This window comes from Anguilla rostrata, chromosome 6 (assembly GCF_018555375.3).
Source record: "Anguilla rostrata isolate EN2019 chromosome 6, ASM1855537v3, whole genome shotgun sequence".
NCBI lineage: Eukaryota > Metazoa > Chordata > Actinopteri > Anguilliformes > Anguillidae > Anguilla > Anguilla rostrata.
Window position 1 is genome coordinate 3,897,599 of NC_057938.1, and position 13,737 is coordinate 3,911,335.

The following is a 13,737-nucleotide window of genomic DNA, read 5'->3' on the forward strand; positions in this document are numbered from 1 at the left end:
CTCAACACACACATACACACACACACACCACACACCTCACGCACACCTCACACATATACACACACACACCAAACGCACACCTCACACATATACACACACACGCACACACCTCACGCACACCTCACACATGTACACACCCACACACACGCACACACCAAACGCACACCTCACACATATAGACACACACGCACGCACACACCAAACGCACACCTCACACATATACACACACACACACACGCACACACCTCAAGCACATCTCACACATAACACACACCACACCATACACACACACCTCACGCACACCTCACACATATACACACACACACGCACGCACACACCTCACACATGCGCATGTACACACACAGTGAAAATGCACACTCAAACGCATAAATAAACACACACACAAACACATACAGCAGACAAGCACAGCCCATTACAGAGACTCACACATGCTTACAGGTGAATAAATGGACACATACAGTACACATAGAGAAACACTCACACACAGACCTACACACATATTCGTGCACACTCAAACATACACGCACCCATGCGCACACACATGCATGCTCACACAGTCCTTGAACTTCACAACATGCCCTCCCAACTTGCTTGAAGTTAATCACCCTTGTTGGCAAGCTTTCAGCACAGGATAAATTATGTTTCTTTTTTTTTTCCTGACAAAATTATTACTTTTCTATCCAAGGCCTCAGGGGATTCTGGTTACTCCCCCTCACAACCCCCTCCACCCCTTCCAGTAATACCCCTGTCAAAACCCCAAACAAGAGTAACACATAAACACTCTCCTAAAATCAACGCCACAAGAATCTCACCCGAAACCTGTGGTAACGAACTATCACTTACAAACTGAGCCACAAATTGCTGTTTGCCCAAAGGAACTGCTAGCACAAACACTGCAAAGACTATGTCTAACGGTGAATGGATGTTATTCTTTAAGAGCAATCAAACAAAACTGAAGTAACTATATTTATTCACTACACAAGACAATCACTTAAAGAGTCCATGCAAAGCGTTCTTTTTTTTTGCTCAGTACATGAAAACAGCCAGCACTGCACTATACCCTGTACTGAAACAGATATGTTGACTTTTGTAAATATGGTATATAATTTCATTGAATGAGATGTTTACAGAGATGATTTATATACATATACACACACACACAAATATATATATATGTGTGTACTAAGAGGAAACATCTCTAGATATATAGGGTCACTGAAAGAGGATTATACTGGATGGTCAGTAAGAGAGCAATGTGTATCTGTTCTAAAAAAAGAAACTGTATGTATAGTAGAGGCAGACACAAAGATTCAGAGATAGGCCTATTTGGAGAGTGAACCAACTGGGGAGTCAAGAACCTTTACACACACAGAATGAATGGACACTTTTAATCACCCAGTTAACACTCACTAAACCCTAACCCTACAAGCTAATCATAGAATATACCAAAGAACACACACTGCTGCAGCAATCCGAACTTTGACAAAAAAAGTAAAATGTTTGGCTGGTTGATACTGCAGAGGAACAGAGCCAAACTGAGAAAACCGTCCTGTTAAATAACATAACTTATGAAAGTATTCAGAGTTCAAAACTATGTCCAATGCTAGATCGTTAGCAGAAAAAAAAAAACTTGGTCTACAAATAAAAAATGAAACAGGCAACCTTGAACCTTAACCTTGAATGAGTGTAATTTCCCGCTCTCCTCGCACATGCTCAGCACAGGAAGTAGAACAGGGGTTTCAGCACCAATACAGGAAGTAGAACAGGGGCTTCAGCACCAATACAGGAAGTACAAAGGGGTCTCATAACCAGAACAGGAAGTAGAACAGGGGCCTCACAACCAGAACAGGAAGTAGAATAGGGGGCCCCATCACTGGTACATGCAGTATCTGGCTCTACCCAGCGACCGGTTGATTGACAACGCGCTCGGCTGACTGCCAGGGTCGAGCTCGAGGGAGGGGGCCACTTTAACAGTGTTCTTGCCGTAGAGCTGCTTCTCGTAGTCCAGCAGCTGGCGCCAGAAGCCGGCGTTGGGGCGGACGTAGGGCCGGCTGTCCTGCACCCAGCGGTGCGCCTCCCGCAGCGTGGTCCCCTTGTAGCGCATGAGGTAGGCCATGACCAGCGCAGGCGAGCGGCTCATGCCAGCCGCGCAGTACACCAGCGTGCTGCCCGTCCGGTTGTTGTGGATGCGCTGCGCCACCCTCTCGAAGTGGCTGCCCAGGGGGGCGCTCGGGAGGTCGGAGACGGGCACCCGCAGGCACTCCACCCCCCGGTAGCTGGGGCAGGTGTGCGCCAGGGTGGCGTTGACGATCAGGGTGATGCCCTTGCGGGAGACCATGGCCCTGTTCTGGGCCGCGTCGGCGCTGCTCAGGAACAGGGTGGGCGTGATCTTGGAGACAGACATGGCGGCTGCAGGGTGACATCATTACATCACATTTAATTGGGCAGGCGCTTTCATCCAAAGCTACGTACAATAAGTGCGTACCAAAGGTCATTGGAACAGCTACAAAACTCAGGTCCGATAAGGTACGATACTCATTTTATGCAGTTATTCATAGCCACGAACACATTGAGTCCAGTTCATTCAGTGAAAATTACTCTGACCTAACCGATGCTAAGTCAAACCAGGAGGCATTACAGCTACAACATCAAGACAATGATATAAGTCACAATAAGTGCTGGATGACATCAACAGCGCAAAAGGGGCTTTTCCCCCTTCAGACGTGGTCTTTTAGATAAAACTGACTTAAGATTGTGTGGAAACGAAGCAATAAAACATGAATTTGTTAAGCCTGAGTAAACATATCACATTTTGTTTAGTGTTGAAGAGGAATAAAATACAACAAGTGAAATTCTGTTGTGAAATAAATATTTTAAAGATAGTGGCACAACAAAAATGAAAAGTGACAATCACAACAAATGATAATGTGAGAACAATTTCAACATTTTACTACAGTTCAGCCATATCACATTCTGCATAAATCAAAATGAGCCCATCGCGCAATAGATCCCCCAGTGCATGGTGCCTATAGCTATTATACGTCTATCCACAGCCTCTCTCTCACACACACATAAGCACAAACATACACAAACACCATACCATGACAAGTTCAAAGCACTTGTGACATTGCTTACATTGCACGTGTGTGTGTATGCGTCTCGCTGATAAATATGTATGCGTACAGTGGCGACGTGTTAGCGCTGTCTTTCCTGTGACTGACCTGGTACCTCTTTAGTTTCTGTCTCCTCTGGTCCTGTTCAGCTTTTGTGGCGGTTTTGTTTTTGACCCTTGCAGTGCACGGGCGATTATTTCAGAGAGACACAGCTGCCGGTAAGACAGCCCCGAAAAGGCTTTAGGGACGAATGACCAATGAGGTAAGAGCATAATTATAGACACTTCGCCGCTCTTTACCATAACTCGCTACAAACTTCCCCTTGTCAACACTGGAGTGGTATGGGCGATATCTGAAAAGGGTCGCCTAGTCACAAGTTGCACATTCGACTAGGCGCTAATTGAACGAAGAATGGATCGGGAACCTGGGAGAGTAGATTAAAGTAGAGTAGATTAAAGCGGTATGGTATTTCTTACTAGTTTGTTTATTCGTACTGAATGTATGAAAGAGAAATCGAAAAGTTATCCAAGGCTATCAAAACCCTCTAATGTATTTAAGATGTCTTTAATACCGATGTTGCAGTGTCCTCTCAAATGAAAGGACCGGGATAGTATGAAATATATAACGTTTCTGTTCAGCAAAGATATTCTGTGCAGTGATCAGGAAATATTGCTACTCATAACTAATATTCCAGTTTATTTACAGAGTACTACAGAGTATATGCCCTGGTAACACCAAAAAGCATCCCTCTTCCGCGGCTCGTGGTGGTGCTGCCGAGTCACATGCCTTTAATACAGGGGTTTTTCCCTTCTCGGCTTCCGTCGCATATATGACGTTTCCCATTCTCAACTTCCTGTTACTTTGGTAAGTCCCGTTGTTGTTGTTGCGAGTTGACGTTAGTGAAGTTAGCTGATGAACTGGCACAAAAAAATCGCGCCATAAGAAAAGTGATATAAAACCGTGCGAAAACAATGGCCGACATAAATAGACAACTTAAAGAATACCTGGCACAGTCCAAAGGGAATTCAAAGACGACATCGCAGTCCAGCTCAAATACCGTTGTCGACATGGGTGAAGAAACAGGCTCAGTGAACGGGACCTGGTTTGGGAGCTGGTCGAGTCCATTTTCGGGTCACAGCAACGGTGGCGGAACGGCCCAAGGTTCTAACACCGGCTTTTCCTGGCCCTGGTCCTCTGAACCTGACCCGTGTCTGCCGGGCATGAGCCGTTCGCAGCGACTGGTCGCTTTTGGAGCATGCATTTTACTCTCCGCGCTCTGTTTCGGACTATCTGCTCTCTACGCACCTCTGTTGCTCCTCAAAGCCCGGAAGTTTGCTCTTCTGTGGTCTCTTGGCTCGGTTTTCGCTCTCCTCGGCGCGGCTGTGTTGCGAGGACCCAGCAGATTCATAACGACTCCGACTCCGGGCGCTGCGGTGTATCTGTGCTCCCTCGCAGGCACGCTATACGCGGCGCTAAGCCTCCACAGCACGCTGCTTACAGCCCTTGGTGCAGCTGTTCAGGTCGCCGCAATCGTTGGCTACGTCGTTGCTTTGCTCCCCGGCGGAAGCAAGGGTATACGATTCGTTGGCGGCTTGGCAGCATCGGCTATCAAGAGGACGGTTTCGGGGAAGACCATGCCGATTTGACACGGACCATAGATGACTAGCTTGATTGCTAGCGGACTTGATGTGGGTGGTACGGTTTGCCCCGGTACACACACACACACACCACACAGATGAGGGCAGTCACGTGATTCAGTCTGTGTATTCTGTATGTTTGCGATTGACACCAATTTGTTGCAACACCTTATTCTTGAGTAAAATAAAGGCGAAGCGTTCTCACTTTGCCCCTGTCCTAGATGAACTGGACGCGAAAGCACAGACATTTGGGCGGTTGTGGATTACATTCACCTGGACGCAGATGGATAACTTGAAACACCGAGATGTGACGCTTCGAGCAAGACAGGCTGGATTTACACAGGACTGTCGAATAAGGGTATTCATTACAAAAACTGTGACAAGGGGGGGGGGGGTCATGCGACTACAATACTTGGCGGAAGCCACAGATATGACGCTATGGGTGACATGTAATTAAACACATTTAATTTATAAATTGACCGCAAAATACATTCGGCGTGATTTTACTAACTACGACATTCAATAAAATCCGAAATAATGCAGAATGCCATCAAAGACAATTTTTGGTGAAAAAAGTATCCATAGTTGCAACATTTTTTTTGGGTGGGGGTAAAATCAAAGGCATTTCAGTTTTTTTTAAAAAGCCGGAATACATTCAAGCACGTAAAGAATCAATATTTGTACCGTGGTTACGATCCAAACATCAGTTACTTGTCTCCAGTCTCACCCCTCGGCCGCCAAGTGCGTCCCTTGAAGCCGTGGTCACGGCTGCAGTGTTAGCTTCAGCGGGGACTGGTCTGCGTGACTGTGCTTCAAACTGCTGCCCTGCAGACACCTTAAACCTGTCCAATGTAACTGGATAACTAAATGGTGGATAATAAAATGGTTAAAGCAAGTTCTGTGTGTTTGTGACTTGCTGTGGTTGCTTGCTGGTTATGCGGTCTGTCTAGAATCGAAACTGTCCGCACGAGGTACTGCTGTGAGCCGGCATTATTCAAACGGTAGCATCCCAAGTATCAGTTTGGGTAAAATGTGTACATTTGCCAACAAGCTTCCATCAGTGTCTCGGTGTCCCTTCTCATATTTTACTGGCAGACTGTAATGGCAGTTTCAGAATGGGCTTAAATTTGGACACCAGTTTGGGTGTACCTTAAACGGAGCGAAAGGAACTGATTCGGTGCACAACAAGGGCTGATCCGTTTCAGTATTTTGTGCCAACTTCTGCTCTCAATTATTTAATTGGCACAATCATATCTTGATCTGACGTTTGTATAAGCACCAGCTACAGCTGCAAGAGTTTCCTAAAGATTTTACTGCCACTCAAGCACAGGAGTGAACCAGTGTATTTTAAGAGCTGTTAGAAAACTAAGGTAGTGGGGATGGGGAAAAAAAACCAGCAGGCAGACCAGCCCTCCAGGACCGGAGCTGAGCAGCCCTGGTCAAGCATCAGGACTCCTTTTGGAAGGTTTACCCAAGATCAGCATAACACTGTTAGGTTGTTACACAAATGCTGTATTGACAGAGAGGTTTAACAAAAAAGTTGGCAACCGCCCTAAACCGGATTTTGAGCTAGAGTGCTGACGAAGGGGGAACTACAATTTATATGGATCTGTTCTATTTTGTAATTTTTATATGATGAGTGCAAATAAATCAAATCAAATATCTAAAAAAAAAGACATTTAAAAGTTTACATGCATTTCTCTAACTTTTTCCAATAAATTCCTTTTTTCAGAGGGCAAAAAAAAGTACTGAACTACATGAATGAAGTCTGACTTTCCAGTGTGATGTACACTGTGGTAGCTGGGCTGGCACTGTATAGCCTTTCGCTATACACGCTATAGCCTTTCTGAAATCAGTCGGTCCGTGAAGGCAGACAAGAAACAATGAAAACAATGCAGAACGCAGTGGGTAAATTTTGCACAAATTCTATTTTGTATCGTATACAAAAATGGACAAAACAATATGACAATCTCTTGACAAACTGTACATTTAGAAACAAAGAATACACCTTCAGTACACGAAGGCGCCTGGTAATGTTACAGAATGATTTCGCCCCCCCATTTTACATTAAAAGTGAAATTAAATAAATGGAGTTAAGGACTGAGGGGGGACAAAAGCAGACCCCATTTTAAACTTTTTTTTTTTTTTATCAGAATGGAGGAGAAGGGCGAAAAAAAAAAAAAAACTACCATTCTTGGAAAAACTACTGTACATCAACAACCCGATCTGTGTGACGCAGGAGCCGGACTCCACCCACTCTACCGTGAGTGACGGGCTAGCCCCTCCCGGCAGTTTGTCTGCTCCATAACTCTTTGGGGACACAGACGGCGTCTACGCTCAGAGCAGCAGGGGTTGAGAGCAACGATTCGGGTGTTCACACATTATTTGCACACTGTCTCTTGCTGGAGGCTGGCTGGGTCTCTCTTTCCTCCAGGGATCAGAATTACCCCCCTCAGGCCAGAGATGAATCCCTGCAGGGGTCTTCAGACCGGGGCGAGGGGATCGCGGGTCCTCTCGCACGTCTGTCCGTCCGTCCGTCCGTCCGTCCCTTCTTCCGTACGAAGCGAGGAGCACACTGAGGAAAGCAAAGCTCGGCTCCTCTTCAGTAAACCGACGACACAAGGGGGGAGTCCAGGGTGGGGGGGCTCCTACGGCTCAGGTAACAAAATCTGGATTCCAGGGCAAAAATTAGCTGAGGGGTTTGATGATCAAAGGTGAGATGTAGAACACGAAGGTGGTTGCACGTGTATGGAGACCTGGACTTCATTTCCCATCAGTCCCTCTTTCCAGATACTTTGCGGTGCCGTACTTCCTACAATCTGGGTGGTGGAAGGGGGTGGGAGCCCGACCAATATTGGAAGGCCACACCTTCAGAATGTGACCAGTCAGTGTTGAGGAGGCCACGCCTTCGGAATGCGACCAATCAGCGAGGAGACCACGCCTTCAGGCAGTGTCCAGTGAGATAGGAGGCCACACCTTCAGAACGTGACCAATCAGAGTGAAAATGCCGCGCCTCCAGCGGGTCCCCCAGTCAGTCGCGAGGCTGTCCCCGGGGGGTAGGAGACCACGGTTAGGGGCAGGCGCTGTGCCACACCCTCGGTGCGACCGACGAAAGGCTGGGACTGGTGCCGTGGCAGAGATGCGTGGGCGCACACTGGCACACAGAGCTCGTCCAAACGCAGACGCAAAGGCAGATTCGCCCGGGAGCCCGAAGCCACGCGACCAGGCGGAAGTCTCTCTCTCACTCTCTCTCTCGGTCCCGCCTCCCTGCAGTCTCTCTCTGCTCCTTGGCGCCACCCTGTGGAGGACTCCAGTGCCCTCCTCCCCTCCTCCCCGCCCCCACCCTGTGTGTTCAGTCCCAGTCCTATCGGGCGCGGCTCCCTCGCGTTCCGCGAGCCGCACCCCGCCGCGTGGTGGGGCCCGAGCCGCCCCCTCCCCCGGGCCCGGCGGCACCGCCCCGCCCCCAGCTCCCTCGACCGCCCCGGGACGGCACCCCGTAGGCCCCCTCTTCCCTGTGTGAGGGGCGTCCTGCGGAGAGAGAGAGAGAGAGGTGCATCAGAGCAGAGACCTTAAACTCAAATCAGCAGGATCACACCCAACAACACCGCTGCAACACTGATACACATGCAGTGCAAACAGACACAGACACACACACACACACACACACACACACACAGATGTACGCACACACACACACATGCATGGACGTGCACACACACACACAGATGTACACATACACACACGCACAGATGTACACACACACACTCCTCACCGGCCGCTCTGTCGTCGGACCCTGCCCCGGGGGAGTCTCGGTCGCGGGGGTCCGTGGTGCCCGGGCCGTCGTGCCAGGGCCGTTTCCGTGGCGGCAGGGAGGCCATGTCCATGCCCTGCAGGGAGGAGGAGCGCTCCCTGCTGGCCGGGGACGGGCTGTCCCGTGGGGCGTGGTCCGCCCGCGGTGCGTCCCTGTAGGCCTCATGCCCTGAACACACACACGGAGTCACTTAACATTAGCCCAAACACACACTGACTCACTCAACACTGGCCTGAACACACATCGACTCACTCAACACTAGCCTGAACACACTGTGTCACTCAACACTAGCCTGAACACACTCCCGTCTGAACACACACTCACAGAGCACCTTCCTTATCACCTTCACACTCTCTCTCTCCCCCCCCCCCCCACAGAAAAGGCCTCGTACCCTGATCGCGCCCCCCCTCCCAGCTCTCGGAGTTTCTTCCTCCTTCGTAATGGGGCGCGGGGAACTCGTCGGGGGTGGGGAGCAGCCCTTTCCGGCCCCCTGGACAGACAGACAGAGAGACAGACACAGTGGGTTAGGACAGATACATGAATATCAGGCTTATGGTACTGAGAGAGGGCAGAAGTCCTGAATGAATATATGGCAACAGATTAGGAATTAATGAATGGATGGATGGATGGACACATGGGTGATTGGCTGAATGAACGTGTGGATGGATGGATGGACAGGTGAATGGACGGATGAATGGATGTATGCATAGATGGATGGACAGATGGATGCATGGATGGATGGATGGACAGACGGATGGATAATTGAATGGATGGATGGACAGACGGATGGATAACTGAATGGATGGATGGACAGACGGACGGATAACTGAATGGATGGATGGACAGACGGACGGATAACTGAATGGATGGATGGACAGACGGACGGATAACTGAATGGATGGATGGACAGACGGACGGATAACTGAATGGATGGATGGACAGACGGACGGATAACTGAATGGATGGATGGACAGACGGACGGATAACTGAATGGATGGATGGACAGACGGATGGATAACTGAATGGATGGATGGACAGACGGATGGATAACTGAATGGATGGATGGACAGACGGATGGATAACTGAATGGATGGATGGACAGACGGACGGATAACTGAATGGATGGATGGACAGACGGATGGATAACTGAATGGATGGATGGACAGACGGATGGATAACTGAATGGATGGATGGACAGAAGCCGTGTCTCACCCGCTCCTCCTCGCGCTCCTCCTCCGCGGCTCCTCCCTCTCCCGCTGCTGTCCCAGCTCCTCCCTGTCTCCTCTGCGGGGTCGAAACTCTCCTCCACCCCAAACTCGTCTGCGTACCCGCGGCCCCCCCGAGCCTCAGGCCTGCCAGGCCCCACCCGCCGAAACCTGCAGAGACATCCAGCCAGAGCTCAGAACTGCGCAGGCATGCGCACACACACACACATATACACACACACATATATACACACACATTCAGCCAGAGCTCAGAACTGCGCAGGCATGCACACACACACACACCACACACACACCACACACACACATATATACACACACACACACACCACACACACATATATACACACACATTCAGCCAGAGCTCAGAACTGTGTGCAGGCATGCACACACACACACACACACACATACACACATATATACACACATATATACACACACACATTCAGCCAGAGCTCAGAACTGCGCGCATGCACACACACACACCACACACACACACACACACACACATATATACACACACACATTCAGCCAGAGCTCAGAACTGCGCAGGCATGCACACACACACACACACACACACACACACACACACACACACACACACACACACACCACACACACACACACTACACACACCACACACACACACACACCACACACACACACACACACACACACACACACACACACACACACATATACACACACACACACACACACATTATACACACACACATCAGCCAGAGCTCAGAACTGCCGCATGCCCCCCCACACCACCACCACCACACCACACACACACACACACATATATACACACACACATTCAGCCAGAGCTCAGAGCTGCGCAGGCATGCACACACACACACACACACATATACACACACACATTCAGTCAGAGCTCAAACTGCGACAGCACACACACACACACACACACACAACACAACACACACATTCAGTCAGAGCTCAGAACTTGTGCCACTTGACACACACACGCACACACACACACACACATACACACACACACACATATATACACACACATTCAGTCAGAGCTCAGAACTGTGCGCAAGCATGCACACACGCACATGCACACACACACCACACACATATATACACACACACATTCAGTCAGAGCTCAGTACTACACACTGTGTGTAGTGTAGAGTGCAATGTGTACTGTAGAGGGTCGAGGGTGTAGTGTGCAGTAAAGAGTGTGTAGTGTAGAGTGTAGTGTGCAGTAAAGAGTGTGTAGTGTAGAGTGCAGTGTGTACTATGGAGGGTGTAGTGTGCAGTAAAGAGTGTGTAGTGTAGAGTGCAATGTGCAGTGAAGAGTGTGTAGTATGGAGGGTGTAGTGTGCAGTGAAGAGTGTGTAGTATGTAGGGTGTAGTGTGCAGTAAAGAGTGTGTAGTATGGAGGGTGCAGTGTGCAGTGAAGTGCACGCTGTTCTCAGTGTAGCTCAGCAGGAGGAGGGACCCACGTGTCGTCGGCATCCTGTCCGTGCCGGGGGTGTGGAGGGCGCCTTTGCTCCCTCGGCCTCTGGTCCAGATCGTCTCCGGGACCCTCGTAACTGTCGAACCTGCGCGCAGAACCCCCACGCCCGTTAATCCCCCTGCGCCCCCTTAATCCCCCTGCGCCCCCTCGCAGACGGGCACACCGGCCTCAGCGGTGTCCTGGCAGCGCCTGACGTCAGGAACAAGCCAAACTTGTGTTTGAACAAGCAGGACCTTCCCTGAGCGTGTGCGCTGGCAGGGCTGCAGCACCGCTGCCAAGCCTCCGCCTCCGGGCGATGGAAAATCAGCGTCAGTCTGCCAGCCTGCCTGCCAGTTTCGCGCGCGAAGAAGCGTCTGTTCAGGCTTTCGCTGCCACGGAAGCTGCTGTACCCTCGCTGCCATGGACACCCAGACCCCCCCCCCCCCCCACCTCTGAAAGCAGCCTCCGACAGATTCTGGAAAGAAGTGGATAACCCAAGTGCTCTGCAGCTGGCTAACCCAAGTGCTCTGCAGCTAGCTAACCCAAGTGCTCTGCAGCTAGCTAACCCAAGTGCTCTGCAGCTAGCTAACCCAAGTGCTCTGCAGCTAGCTAACCCAAGTGCTCTGCAGCTAGCTAACTAAACTGCTCTCCAGCTAGCTAACCCAAGTGCTCTGCAGCTAGCTAACCCAAGTGCTCTGCAGCAGCTACAAGTCCCTCAGCAGCTAACCCAAGTGCTGTGCAGCTAGCTAATCCAAGTGCTGTGCAGCTAGCTAACCCAAGTGCTCTGCAGCCGGCTAACCCAAGTGCTCTGCGGCTAGCTAACCCAAGCGCTGTGCAGCTAGCTAACCCAAGTGCTGTGCAGCTAGCTAACCCAAGCGCTCTGCAGCTAGCTAACCCAAGTGCACTTAGTGTTTTACTGTGGCCTCCTGGTCTCTTTACTATACCATGCAGACATAAATCACCATAAATGACCAACACTACGTTCATATTTATTATTATTATTATTATTATTACTAAGCCTGTGTTAGAATGATAGAGGAGGGGGTAATGTGATGACGTGAGAGTGAGTTTTTTGAGGGGGGGGGGCTCACCTGTCCTCCCTCCGGCCCCTGAATCGCGCGTCCTCAGAGCCCCGGTGGGGCTCCCATTTCCCAGCAGAGCCACCCCTGTGGCCCCTGGAGTCCCCCGGGTACTCCTGCCCGGGGACCCGCTGCTGCAGGGGGCCCCTCCAGGCGTCCTCGCCCCGAGTGTGGTACCGGTCGTCCCCGCCCTCGTAGTCGGGGGGTCCGCGGCGCCCCTCGCGGGAGTCTCCCCAGTACTGGCCGCCCCTGTCGGAGCCCTGGTCCGGGCCCCCGGGCCCCTCCGACCCCCTGCGGTCGGGAGGGGGCCCCAGGTGGTGGTTGGGAGGTCCGCGAGCTTCCCCTGAGGAACAGCAGTACCAGTGAATTAACACGAAATGTACCAAACTCCCAGTGCTGTATAGGTATGGGGCATGCCCCGCTAAGCCCCATACCTAATCTGGTGGATGGCATACCTACCATCCCAAAAATCACCACTGACAAGAATATATAGGACCAGTACAGGAAGTGAGGATGTAGAACCAGTAAAGCACAGGAAGTGAGGATTTAGATCCAGTAAAGTACAGGACGTGAGGATGCAGAACCAGTAAAGTACAGGAAGTGAGGACACAGCACCCACAAAATACAGGAAGTAGAAGCACCACTGCAGTGAGTACTTCATACACATATGATGTGCAGATGTGCATATAAAGCACGGCACGCAGCTGAGAGGACAGAGCGTAGACAGGCCCAGCAGAAAGATGTCGGCCATTTTCCTACCTTTGCCGTTGGGTCCCTGCTGCCCCATCCCGGGCATCATGGGCTGCGGCCCTGGACTCTGCCCCATCTGAAACGCGCGCAGTCAGCGTGTTTACATGAGGGGTCACACGCGCGCGCACCGGGAGCTAAAGCCTTCTCCAAACCACCCCCACACGCCTCCGCGACTCACAAGCCACACACTCAAACCGCCCCCACACTCAAACCACTCCACACACAAGCTGTTATAGCAGCAAAGGGTGGACCAACTCCATATTAATGCCCATCATTTCAGATGAGATGTTGGATGTCAGGTGTCCACATAGTTTTGGCCATGTAGTGTATTTATCACATGGAGGCTTTGATTAATAACAGAAAAGCACTGATACACATAGCCGCTTATTCTGACATCTACATCAGCCTTCTGAGAACGTCTGCCCTCAGACATTTATAAATGACATTAATACTACTGTAATCCTTCTCACCTTGTCCCTATCCGTTTACACGTTTTATACACGTTTTATTTCTGCCATCTCGTGTCTTAAAATAGAAATGCATTCACTGCTTTTTCTGCTCGACACTCTCTGATTCAGCAGTGTGGCAGGCCTAAATGCAACCTGGACTTCATTCTAACCAGGGAAACGAAT

The 13,737-nt window shown here is 50.4% G+C and overlaps 3 protein-coding genes across 5 annotated transcripts in view; 1 reads left to right on the forward strand and 2 right to left on the reverse strand.

Moving 5' to 3' along the window:
* Positions 1–1,395: 1,395 nt before the first annotated feature.
* si:ch1073-184j22.2 (dual specificity protein phosphatase 14) lies at positions 1,396–3,761 on the reverse strand. Its single transcript, XM_064341647.1, has 2 exons — positions 3,243–3,761; positions 1,396–2,430 (listed from the first exon to the last, which is right to left on the reverse strand). Exon 2 carries the CDS (start codon positions 2,423–2,425, stop codon positions 1,892–1,894), a length of 534 nt encoding a protein of 177 aa, XP_064197717.1. The 5' UTR covers positions 2,426–2,430; positions 3,243–3,761; the 3' UTR covers positions 1,396–1,891.
* Positions 3,762–3,966: 205 nt separating this feature from the next.
* sft2d3 (SFT2 domain containing 3) lies at positions 3,967–5,666 on the forward strand. Its single transcript, XM_064341646.1, has 2 exons — positions 3,967–4,822; positions 4,993–5,666. Exon 1 carries the CDS (start codon positions 4,106–4,108, stop codon positions 4,778–4,780), a length of 675 nt encoding a protein of 224 aa, XP_064197716.1. The 5' UTR covers positions 3,967–4,105; the 3' UTR covers positions 4,781–4,822; positions 4,993–5,666.
* A 1,014-nt stretch (positions 5,667–6,680) lies between these two features.
* wdr33 (WD repeat domain 33) overlaps positions 6,681–13,737 on the reverse strand; it is a 38,406-nt gene continuing 31,349 nt past the window's right edge. For all 3 annotated transcript variants that reach the window (XM_064341627.1, XM_064341626.1, XM_064341625.1), the window contains exons 17-23: positions 13,115–13,181; positions 12,368–12,698; positions 11,284–11,382; positions 9,795–9,958; positions 8,974–9,072; positions 8,544–8,750; positions 6,681–8,299 (exon numbers count right to left, since the gene is read on the reverse strand). In XM_064341627.1, the coding sequence (XP_064197697.1) occupies positions 8,136–8,299; positions 8,544–8,750; positions 8,974–9,072; positions 9,795–9,958; positions 11,284–11,382; positions 12,368–12,698; positions 13,115–13,181 (1,131 nt within the window). In that variant the 3' untranslated portion in view covers positions 6,681–8,135. The remainder of the gene's footprint in view (positions 8,300–8,543; positions 8,751–8,973; positions 9,073–9,794; positions 9,959–11,283; positions 11,383–12,367; positions 12,699–13,114; positions 13,182–13,737) is intronic.

What these genes read in the sequence shown, in the direction of transcription:
- sft2d3 (XM_064341646.1), top strand. Translation starts at nt 4,106, where the DNA reads ATGGCCGACATAAATAGACAACTTAAAGAATACCTGGCACAGTCCAAA.
- si:ch1073-184j22.2 (XM_064341647.1), bottom strand. Translation starts at nt 2,425, where the DNA reads ATGTCTGTCTCCAAGATCACGCCCACCCTGTTCCTGAGCAGCGCCGAC.